The 12,384-nt window shown below is 33.8% G+C and overlaps 1 protein-coding gene across 4 annotated transcripts in view; it reads left to right on the forward strand.

Annotated features, from left to right (window-relative positions):
* Window positions 1-12,384, forward strand: part of PDE1A (phosphodiesterase 1A) — a 114,737-nt gene that overhangs the window by 62,607 nt on the left and 39,746 nt on the right. For all 4 annotated transcript variants that reach the window (XM_082763072.1, XM_082763075.1, XM_082763073.1 and 1 more), the window contains exons 3-6: window positions 6,851-7,033; window positions 7,470-7,536; window positions 8,538-8,654; window positions 10,048-10,188. In XM_082763072.1, the coding sequence (XP_082619198.1) occupies window positions 6,851-7,033; window positions 7,470-7,536; window positions 8,538-8,654; window positions 10,048-10,188 (508 nt within the window). The remainder of the gene's footprint in view (window positions 1-6,850; window positions 7,034-7,469; window positions 7,537-8,537; window positions 8,655-10,047; window positions 10,189-12,384) is intronic.

A 12,384-nucleotide genomic window follows, 5' to 3' on the forward strand; every position in this document is an offset into this window, starting at 1 on the left:
GCCATCAATCTAGATTTGGCAGCTTCTCTGTATTTTAAAATAATCTAAACAATAACAAAACTCAGTGAAGGCTTTTTTTTTTTTTTTTTTTACATTTCTTTGTCATTTTATTTTCACAAGCTATATTTTGTATTGGTGTTGCAAAGCTCTAAATGACCACTAAATCAGCATGGAATAGCTGCTGCATAGCTTAGCATCTCACAGCAGGAGTTGGTTGCTTAACATTACAGGGCCATTTGCATTTAGGTCCCACTTGCACATAGTGTACAAAATACAGTTGACTTTGTGAATCATGTTTCACTGATTATAAGGCTTTGCTTATGGAAGATGTGCTAATCAAGACAATGTTATTTGTTCAGTGTCATCACTGGAGACATTCACACTGGCAAACCTTTGCAGGTTCAAGGACTGAGAGAGTGAAATTCTATTACATCAAAGAGATTTAGGTTGCTCAATTTTTTTAAGAGTGTATATATACCCAATCTAAGTACTGGAGAAGACCGATTTGTTCATTTACACATGAAGGTAACTGTATTTCATTCTCAGTGCATTATGACACTCAGTCAATGATGTAATTTATTTTAGTTCAGTTGTCATCATTGAGTAACTAGACAATATTTCCCCTCAAAGTTAACTTAAAAATAAATCAGAGAAAGTTTAAAGAAAATAATCGTCCTAATGATACATGGATAAAACAAGAGGAAAGAGGTAACTCAATTTGGTAATTATTTGCCAGAAGAAAAAGATGGACTTTGAGCCCTCTCTGAGATGACTTAGTGGAGGAGAGATCAGAATTGACAATTATTAAGCATGACAATTATACGACATGAAATTCAATCTCAATCTTAAAAAGTCACAATCAGACAAGCTTGCTATGAGTGTGTATTGCTGTCCTCCATATTGAACCCATGGTTAAATGTTCTTTGCCGGAGTTGCTTTGTCATTAATAAATGTATCATTTGAAGAAAATCATTCAGTTCATCCATTAAGTGAATCCATAAATGGTATTGAGAAATCATTCAGAAAAAGCTTGTTGTATTGAGATTAATTCAGTGTATTTCACTTGTATAGAAGTTCAAGATAAACCTTCAAAATCTTTTGTACTAAGCCAAAGGCTATTCTAGAAGGAAAGCTTAAAATAGCATCAAAATTATTTAAAAACAAACAAAAAAAATGAAGTTACTGAAAATCTGTTAAATTCCGACTGCAATTCTGCAGTTCATTTCACATTATTTAATAAATCGGCTGCTTCCATTTTCAAAAGTTACTGATTTTTTCTATGTCAAAGTTATACTATTAATTTATTTGAGAACCATGGCTCTCAGTAGTTCCTATCCTATAGAGCTTACAGAATCTTGGTAAAGCAACTGAATAAAAATGGGAAAATATATCAGTTTACAGGTATACTCCTGGGGAAAAAAAAAACCTGGCCTGAATCTTAAGATTGTTGATGGCCTTTGGTATGTAGGTCTGTATTTCTGAATAGAAAAGGTAGTTGAGAGGCAGTATGTGTCAATAAGTGAATGTTTCCAGTAACAATGGCCCTTCCCCAACAGTTATCTACTGTTGTAATAATTGTATTTCATCCGGAGTCTTGAGTGTTTATTGTAATTAATTGATCTTTATCTGAGGACAGTTCTTCTGAGAATGTGCCAAATTTTAAGAGTGTGACATGTTTGTTAATGCACTGTTTCTTTAGAAAGGCCTTTATACACTAAAAGTGCACCACCACAATAATTTTTGCAATTCATTTATCTTCAGTGGAAGTCAAGATCTTTTTTTTTTTTTACTGCAAGTAAGTGGAAATTGTAAGGGAGAATCGAGGATGTAAATAGAAACTAAATATATTGATTCATGCTTTTTCAGGAAGATAGTGAGAAACTACAACACAATTAATTGATGAAAATGTGAATTCCACTTTTGGACCTTCCAAAAATAAGATAGGACTTTGAATTTACTGTTAAGGAGTTGGTCATCAGCTTGATTGATTGGCTAAATGATGAAGAGTTAATTCTTCCTCTGGCCCCCATAAATGCATCATTGCATTGTTTGAAATCTTTCACCATCTCTGTTAGGCAGAATGACTGATTGGCACTGATGATTTTTTTTTTATCGTGTAGCGATTATCTAATTTTTTTTTTCTTCATTTGCTATTCTTTCATTCCCTCCACAATATATCAGATTCCTAAGGGAAAAGAAGTGTACTTTTGACTAGTCCATTACCATATTTAAAATTCTGATTAAATGAAAAGAGAGCTAGAAATTATCACTACTTGAATTTTGAAGAATTATTCTTGACAGAAAAACACAGTACTATGACAAGAAGATCAGGTTATTAGTTACTATGACTGCAGCATTAATTGATTGCTAAGCTGAAATGCCATGGACCATACCTTACCATATTCCCACTACTGTCAATGGGAGCTCCAGTCATGGAATGAATAGAATTAAATAACCTAAGCCTCCCCCTCTCCTTCCTACGCATCTCTCTTCCACATATTGCATCTACTTAATAGGCTTATGATATATGGGCAAAATAATTGTATGTAACCCTGCAATTCTGAATTCATGTTGAAGAAAAAGTACTTTCTGTGGACCACGCTGTTAAAGCTTCTTTGTTTTTTTTTAGCATTTTAAAGTTTTGCTTAGTTTTAGGAAAGAAAAAGCTAAATCACGTGCCTTGGTATATTTATATATATATAATTAAACCATGCTATTGGAGTTCATGCTTCCCAGTTGTACCAATGGGATTCATATTGGTACATTTTTTCTTCTTGACACTTGCTACTTTATTCATTATTTTTTCTGATGGCATTTTTGAATCTAAGTAAAGTTTTATATTGCAAAATGTTAAAAAAAAACAACAAACCTCTGTAACATTTGGCATAGATTTTAATGGTTTAACAATGTTTGTCTTTGTAAAGGCATTCCGAATAATCCCAAATAATTTACCTATTCACCTGTGATCCATGAAGCAGCAGGTCGGAGCAGGAAGTTTAAATAGTAGAATTATAGAATACAAAAATATTTAAATATATTTTCCTTTTATCTAGACAGTAGTAATTTTCACTAGGCAAAACCCAAGTGCCAATAACTTCCTATTGATTCACTGATTTTACTGAAGCTTTTAAAAGTTGTGCATTCTAAGTAGATATACATTAAAAGACCAGTAGTATAAATGCTCAGGAATAAAAAGGTTCTTAATATACATTTCTGATTATTACTTTTTTTTTCCCAGTAATTGTAGAAAATGTTGCATTGTAGATTTTTTTTCAAAGCAATGATGATGTGATAATACTGAGTGGTTGCACCAGAGTGACATCATAATACATCTGCTGGGATCCAGCCTTTTTTTCAGTTAAGTTCTAACCAACAGGAACAGCAAGACAGACAGACCTGTAGAAGGGGCTTTGTCATCTACTTAGTTCACTGTAGTGATTTGCATGTATAGAATAGCAGCCAGCAACCAAGATTAAAGGTAGCTCAACATGAAAACAAGATCCATGTTAAAAAGCAAAATAATAATAAATAGTGGCTTATCAAAATCAAAATTCAAGGGGGATGAAAAAACAAATTTTAGCTACTACTGTAGTGTAAGTGGTAAAATACTATTAATACTTCTTGTTAATATGTGTGAGTTTTGATGCTTCTGCTGAAGGTTCTTTGTGTTACTTTTAGTAAAATTTATACATGTATTATTACAAATATGTATTATATAGAAGTACTGATAAAACCATTTCAGATTTTTACATCTTAAGGTATAAATTTGTGTAATTTCAAATAAGTGTTTTCATAATCAGTAAATAAAAGGTGAACAATTAAAGATGTATTTCACAGAATCCACAAGATGGCATATGTATACATATATATACACTCATGGAAATGTAATGGAAATACTGTATTTTTTTAAATAAAGGTATAGATAGGTGAATAGAAGTGGACAAAAGTAATGAACTATTAATTTAATTAAATACTGGATTCTAACAATTTGTGATAATTAAGTGTACTATGCATAGTGCAATATATGTACATGTATATAAAAATATTTTCTAAACAAAATTGCCATCAAATTGTAGATCCATCTAACCATCCATTTATTCGGCTGTGTGGATCCATAGATGAACTCTGTCTCTGTAATTACTGAATAATGGCAGTCATTAGTTAATTTATTCCAAGGCAATTTCTAGCAATGCATATGCCATGTGTAATTTTTCCCAATATGAATTGTATAATTCAAAAGGTCAGGAAGATGTAAAAAGTAGACAGTTACTAGCCTGTGTTTCCTTTCCTTAAATGTTGTCTCAGTTAGGCTTCTGAAAAGAACTAATTCTTCTGGAGAACTTAGTGAGGTTATATGTTGAAAGTGTTCTGATCTGAGGTATCTGTAAGAGCTGATATTTACAAAGGATTGTGCTTACAATGTAATTCTGTGTTACGGTTGCTTTCCTACTGATTTGAGTAGGAACCAGAAACACTTAATCTCTGTCTTTCACATAAAACATTGTTCAGTCACCTCTCATCAGAAAGGAGTGGTGTCATGAAAATTCCGGGAGTGTTCAGGAAACTGAGCAAAAGATCTTGGTTCAACACTTTTCAAATTCTGGTTTCTCTGTTCTGTCTTCATAAAGTAACTTAATTGCTATCAGGTACAGGCTGAATAGTCCTCCTGCTTTACAAATGAATGGTTAAAAAAATTAGAGAAACTGCAGTGTGTCTTCCTAGCCTTATTTCTTTCTCCAGTGGCCAATATCTATCAAGTTCAGGACTTGGTCCCAGATTCAGTTCTGCACCAGACTGTAGAAAATTTGTGTAGAGTACTTCATGCAGTAGGCTCTGAGATAGCCTAGTGACAGTGGTCCTTTTATTGCTGGAATAATTTCATGTCTTTTGAGTAGCATTTTGGATAGTTATAAAACTGTTTTGGGATTATAATGTTTATTCCTGATTATACTACAAATACATCAAATGCCAAGTATTCATCAGAAATAAAAATGTACTGATCTCTCCAGGGATATTTAATATCAGCATTAGACTAGTAGAGATTTAAGTGGACTATAACATAGTTTTAAATTGGTGGAATAAAATCAATCTATAGCTTTTGACCTATTGGCAGTCTTAGACTGGGTTCAGTTTTGCAAGATAATTTACCCAAATACTTTCTTCTGCAGAAGTCCTTCTCCTCAAACTTAAATTACTGACTTCTGGTGAGTTTCCCACTGCCAGAAAATTCTCATAATTCTTGTCTGTTCTGCTCCTCCTGCACCCTGTGTTGGAGACATTTGTAGTCTAACAATTTTATGTCCGTAAGAAATAGGAATATTCCTGCTCTTCTTTCAGTAAGCAGTGATGATGTTAGGAGAGTTTTATGTATTTTTATTTTTTATTTCATCCTATTTGTCAAGTCCTACAAGTCCTATGTTTCATTGTTCACAAATAATTTGTATGCCACATCTGGTGTCATGCTTCCTACTAGGCACTGTCCGCAGGACTAGATGTACATGTGGACTCCATCACCCATGTTTTTGCTCAATTCTTCTGTATGCCAGAAATGACCTGGATTAGGCAAGGATTTGAAAATGGTGATGAAGAGAAACAAAGAAAGCAAAAAGTGTGAAAGAGCTGTTAAAAATATATGAAAGTGTGCAGATAGGATGAAGAATCTGTGGAGTTATATATACACAAATCAAAGTTAAATATACTTTGTCCACCATTGCTTTGTGTCCAATTCATGGAGATTCAAGTAGTTTCAGAAAATCACTAGAAAAATAGATCTACATAATCAAATAATGTCTGCAATTCAATTGGTACTATTTTTAATAAGATATTTTTGAAGGATGGCATGCTTTACCTGTGTTCAGATCATCCCGCCTGAAGTTTCTTGCATAACTTAATGAAGGAAAACTTACTATCAGAATAAATAAGCAATTTGGTTCTCAGAAAATCCCAGCAGATGAGTGATATGGGCAGGTAATAGCAAGAAAAAGCAGTTTTCCTACTACTGGTATGTTCATAGAAGTGTAGAATTGAAGTATTGAGTCTGTTTGAGGAGAATATTTAGTTACGCGTTTCTTCTAAATAAACTGATCTCCAGTTCTGTTTAAGTGAAGTTACTTTTTCCATTCTGCAAAAGGTATACATAGCTTTTCTATATTTTTAAACAATTAAGAACTTTGACAGCTGACTTGTAATCTAATCTTGTATAATATCTTTACTGTTATGATTTTGTTACCCTTCCTTCAATAGGAATGTCAATCTCAAAACAGAAAGAATTCATTCTCAGTAATACTTTTATTGCACTGGAGTAATGCAATGGACATGTATACAGGGTGTTCAGTGAAACTAATTTGCCATAGTGTTTTTAGGTAATATATTTTTTTTGCATGTAAGTGTGAAAACTTTTTTGATACAATTTTGGAAGATAGATCAGATGGGTCATAGGTATTCTTTGTTATTGCATCAACCCACCCTTTCTAGAGGCATTTCTGTCAGCCACTCTTATAAACCTCTCCTTGGGACTTTATAACTCGTTATTACACTTCTATCCACCAAAGCTGTTAAAACCTCAGTGGAAAATCCTTCACTTGCCTTTCCTTGAATATCTTGCATTTGAGCATCTTTTACATACTGGAACATGAACACAGGAAGAAAGGAAGACACCTGATGTGCCTGCCTTCCTGGAGGCCTGAGTATGTCTGCCAGAGAAGCATTTGAAGATGTATTAAGTTAATCACATAGACAACCTCTGCTCCTGTTAAAATAAGTTTTGTTAGCTGTTCACATGTCCATACACCTTTTGCTTCAATCTGCCATCTTCTCAGTTACCTTTTATTAATTAATTTTTTTTTTTTAGGAGGCTGTTGGACACTGAGGATGAGCTCTCTGACATCCAGTCAGATTCTGTCCCGCTGGAAGTACGGGACTGGTTAGCTTCTACATTCACGAGGGAAATGGGAATAGTGAAGAGGAGACCTGAAGAAAAGCCCAAATTCCGAAGCATTGTGCATGCTGTACAGGCTGGGATTTTTGTAGAAAGGTGAGAGTTATTTTTTCGTTACAACAAGCATTGCATTTAACCACAGTGTCTGTCTGTTGTTAAAGATCCCATCAAATGGTGGCAGAAGCCTGAAGCAAATCTTTGTGGCAGTTTTTAGGTTCAATTTCTGTAATCTTTGTATTTTTATATACAGAAATCCAGATGAGACCTCTACTTTTGTAATGAAATCTTCTGGATTTTGGAAAATTCTGGGGATAAACATTATAGCTTGGAAATTTCTATATGAACATGTACCAAAGACTGCATGAACATCAAAAAATAATACCCCAGGAGAAGAATTTTTCTCAGAAGTTCATAAAAAGACTTATGTCATCTTTGGGATCAGATCCTCAAATAGCTTATTGTTGTTTCACAGATTATGAAAGATAAAATTTTAATGGAATTCTATGGCTGAATATTTTATTTCTTCTTTTAGGATGTACCGTAGAACTTCTAGCATGGTTGGTTTGGCTTACCCAGCAGAAGTGATTGTAACGTTTAAGGTGAAAAAAAAGTTTAATTTTTGTGGAATTTGAATGTATTAGTACTTATTTTTAGTGTCTTTTAGGGTGAAATTAATGCATTTTTTCTACTGAATGTACCCTAGCCATATTTACTACTACAGAACTGAACACAGAAAACAGAGAACTTTAATAGCTAAAACTTGACAAATAGCATATGATTCTGTTTGTTTTTTCACTGTTTAGTTGTGATTTAATTTAACAATGTTATTAGAGAATTAGGACAAAATCATATAGAAATGTTTATAAAAATGTCAGAGCCATGATTGTATCAGCTCCCACTAGTATGGTAATCAGTGTCTCAGCAGTATTTTTTTCCTTTTTGGAAAGAAGAAGGGGAAGTAGTATTGGGACAGAGTTAACAAAAGAAGCTACAGCTTATGGAACAAGTACAGTATTTCTGTGAATTTAATGCATCACTGTAGTTTACCCAAAAGTCAATCTCTTATTTGAGATTCCTATGGCTACATCAAGTTCCTATGGCTTCATAAGCAGTATAGAACAATATATTCTGAGAAAGGATGTGGTACCTCATGTTTTTTCCTAACAGCCTGAAACTAGTGTGTTATTCACAAATTGGTATATGGCTATATTGTTAATGACCTTGCATAATAGCATATTTTAAGGACAGACATTCATATTAGCTTCTTCAGGTTCTACAGAAATTTTTTACTCAAAATGTTAAATGTAAAAGATTAAGGCTTTTGATTTGAAGTGTAGAAAGTTGCATAGGTCATGTCATGAGTATTTTATTCATGACCATCACAACTATTTTGATCATTAATATTGAAATAGTCATCAATGTGTTATCAACAGGAAGAGTTCAAAAGACGTGGACAATAAAAAAAATAACTGACCCCACCCCCTACAAAAACAAAACAAAAAACTCCAAACCCACAAAATATCTAAATATTTTTTCCAGTGATGAGCTGGAAAACTATTTAAACAGATGGAAACTACCTTTTTTTCCCCCTCATTTACAGGATGTTGATAAATGGTCTTTTGACGTATTTGCCCTAAATGAAGCAAGTGGAGAGCACAGTCTGAAATTTATGATGTATGAGCTGTTTACTCGATACGACCTTTTGAGCCGTTTCAAGGTCAGAAACTATTTACTAATAAAAATACGTATACAAAAATAAGTATGTCAAATTTAAAATATAAGAAAGCCAGGATATATTTGAAATGTTATTTTGTTGTACAACGCAGTGCAGAATTTTGTAGATTATATTAATTGGAAGATCATAATATGCCAATAGTTCCACTGAATGAAACTTCACCCAGAGCAGGCAAATGTTTCTGCAGCCCAAGAAATCGAATGCTATGTAGACCCATGTCAAGTCAGTTTGGGATGGGATGTTGCTATTGAGCAGTTAAATGCCTTAAGCATTAAATAGATTAAATAGATGGAAGAAAGATTCCTAATAAGGCAGAAAACTGTAGTTCTACATACTCTATTCATAGCCTAGTTCATATTGTGTTGGTCAAAACTGTTGAGAGGTTTCAACTGAACCTTCCTCTCCAAACCAACTTTGATGATACACATAGAGAAGGCTGCTTTTAGATAGTGTTTGCAGGGTGTTGCAATACAATATGGAATATTTGTAACCAGCTTTGAAAGGCTGAGATTAAAAACTGGGTCAAGTGTCAGATTTATCACTATGATAGTACTGAACTAAAGTCTCAATAGAGTTAAAGACCTCTCCACAGCAAAATTTTACACCCTTTGAAGAGGCTGCCTCATTTTGAAGTTGGTTTGAATAATGACTTAACCAATAACACAAACTCATCTTTTCCCAGGAGTGCTCTGGGTGCTTGAAGTCAGAACCACATCAGGGCCACCACTAACAGCACAGTCAGAAAGTACACAATTTTATTGGCTTGGTGGGCTTAAACCCATTCTCAATCCCACAGTTTACCTTGCAGGGCTTTTAAATATTAATAATAATAAATATTTAAATAAAGAAAAATCTTAAATAATAATTTAAAAAATCTTAAGGAAATATCATTTCATTATACGGGGAAAAACAGTGGTAGATAGTACTTGCACTTCATACATTGCTTGGAGGAAGCAAGAGGGAGGGAATGAAGACTATCCAATTCAAGGAAAAATTGTCTCAGGCAATGTAATGCTGAGGAAGAAAAAGAAATAATCTTATTGTTTGGCTGCTATCTGTTATACCTTTCTTATATGAGCAATCCATGCATACAGACAGAAACCTCTAAAAATGATTTGATTGATAGGTTTAAAGTCTCTTATACACTAACCACCTCCTGTGCATGGTGCATGTAGTAGGATGTAACATCTACAAGAATTGGATGAAGACTTCCAGAAGCATATTAGATTTTAGACCTTTACTTTTTAAATTATTCGTTTCTTATTTATTAACTAAATTCTATGATGTACTTATTTGTGGTTTATTTATTGCATGATTAACTTTGCATCTGTTGCAAGAAAAAATATTTATTTTAATTTTTGCTTCCCTCCTCCAGATCCCTGTTCCCAATCTCATTACATTTGCTGAAGCTCTTGAGGTTGGTTATAGCAAATACAAAAATCCATATCACAATTTGATCCATGCAGCTGATGTTACTCAAACTGTGCATTACATAATGATTCACACTGGTATCATGGTAAGAAATACTATGAAGTTCAATTTACTTCTTTTTGCAGACTCTCTGATGTTTTGGATAAATGTATGTGTGTGTTTTCAGTAAAAAGCTCCCTTGAAAATTATGCAGAGAGATTCCAAACTAGTTCAGACTGTGAACTTCATGTAATTTTAACAGTTTTTGTAGCTTGGAAATCTCCTGATGCAGAGGAAAAAAGGGAAAAAAAAATCTTAAACCGTTTTCATTTTTCATTGCCTGGGCTTGTGCATTGTGTATCATACTGAAAGGGGTACATTTGCAGGAGTGGGAATGTGAGAATTTTTGCTTCCACATTGGAGCCTGGGAGGTGTGATCAGGCAAGGAAACTTTAGTATTTGCTGAGGTCTTGGCCATTGAAAAGTATATTGAATCAGTGCAGCCTTACTCAAACACTCTGCAACTGCTTTTTCTTTAAGTTTACATGTATAACCTTATTTAGGATTGCCTTTACATACTGAATGTGCCTTTATTGTTTTGCATTACTGCAATATCTCAGTATTCTTTAGTAATTATTTGGGAATCTGAAGTGAATCTGTGCAAGCATTTTTACTCTAAGCACTTATCTTTCACTTAATACGAGTAGTGGGAGTTTCCTCACTATCAGTTTGCTCAACAAAAGTAAATATTGACTGAAAGAAAATGGACATTTCTGTTATGTTCTTTTGATGATTTGTCTTCACTATGGATTTAACCATTTTTTTCTTAAAAACAAACAAACAAACAAAAACAACAACAAAACAAAACAAAAACAAAAAGAAAGTGGAAAGTGATAGCATTTGATTTCTATTTGCAGAGCCACAAAACAATTCCATTAGATATAAAAATAAAAATTTTCAGGCTGAGTTTGAGTGTTTGTGCTCCAACATATAGACAATAAATGAAAATCATTCACTTATGTTCAGCCTTTTCTCACTGAAAGCTTTGCCTTTGGCTTCAGCAGAGGCAAGAAATCCCTATGCATTGCAAGAATTCTATAGCATAACGGAAGCTTTTTACTTGTAAACTACATATTAATACAAGTGCTACTTATAGAGTGAAATCTGTAGTCTTCACCAGCCAAGATTCTCTTCAACATTGAAAAATTTCCATTAGAAAGACTTCTATATGAGACTGAAGAATACGCTGGACAACTCTCTGACTCCAAACTACAGTTGTATAAGATGTTCACCTACAGAAAACATATTTTAATAAAAAATCTTGAAGGAATCATGGTTCCTATCCTAGACTTGTCTTCTACTGTGAGGTCAAGTGCAAGCATGAAGTCATGTGAGACAAGTCTCTGTTGCAGGATAAACAGCTTAAAAGGGAGAAAAATCCCTTTGTTCTTCAGAGATTATAAACATCCCCATTGTAAACATCCCCTTGGCCAGTGTTCCTACCCCCTTCAAAAAAGGCAGTAGCATCCCAGATTTTCTTTGTGATGCCAGGACAAGGTTTGAATTTTATGAGCTATCTCACTCAATTTGGGATGTTTATCCATTGACTAAACAACTTTGCAACACACTTCAGGTGTCTCTGAACGCTGAATGAAGGAATCTGTTTTGTGTTTGAGTATCTGCTATTTTACCAGGTGCACATGAGAATGAGAAAGGCCTCTCCAATTGGCAACTTAACCTTGTAACTGGACTTTGATGTGATTTAGACAAATATTTTTAGGAAAGTATAAACTTTGCTGTTACTGTGCTGTAAAAGATCATTAATCTTGCAGTGCCTGTACAAGATATTCCTATAAAATTAGGGCAGTTTTTAAATATTCACATTTGAATTGCTGAATTACGATATTGGAAAGTTCTTGGAAAGTTATCTAACTAGGACGACACTTAGTCAAGAGTGCCTTCAAACAGATGCAATTTACCAGGCAGAAGAAATGTTTATAGAAATCAGTGTTTGAAAGAAGGCCTAGTGATTCTGCAGCTTGCAAAGTATTTCTGTCCCAAATGTCATTTGCAGTCTGAGAACTCATCAGTATCATGCACAAATGTTCTGCTTAACACTTTTTTTCCCCTTTCTTTCCTGTTGCCCAGTTGATTACACCCTTACTGAACCCTACTCAGTAATGATTTGAAGTTGGCTTCTCAAACTATTTTTTTTTCAGATTACTGCATTGGCTTGCAGTAGCTTTTTTATTGCTACTTGCAGTAGCTTTTTTAATTCTGCTATATCATCTAACAAATTATT

Source organism: Aythya marila (genome assembly GCF_965140915.1).
Source record: "Aythya marila genome assembly, chromosome: 6".
NCBI classification, from domain to species: Eukaryota; Metazoa; Chordata; class Aves; order Anseriformes; family Anatidae; genus Aythya; species Aythya marila.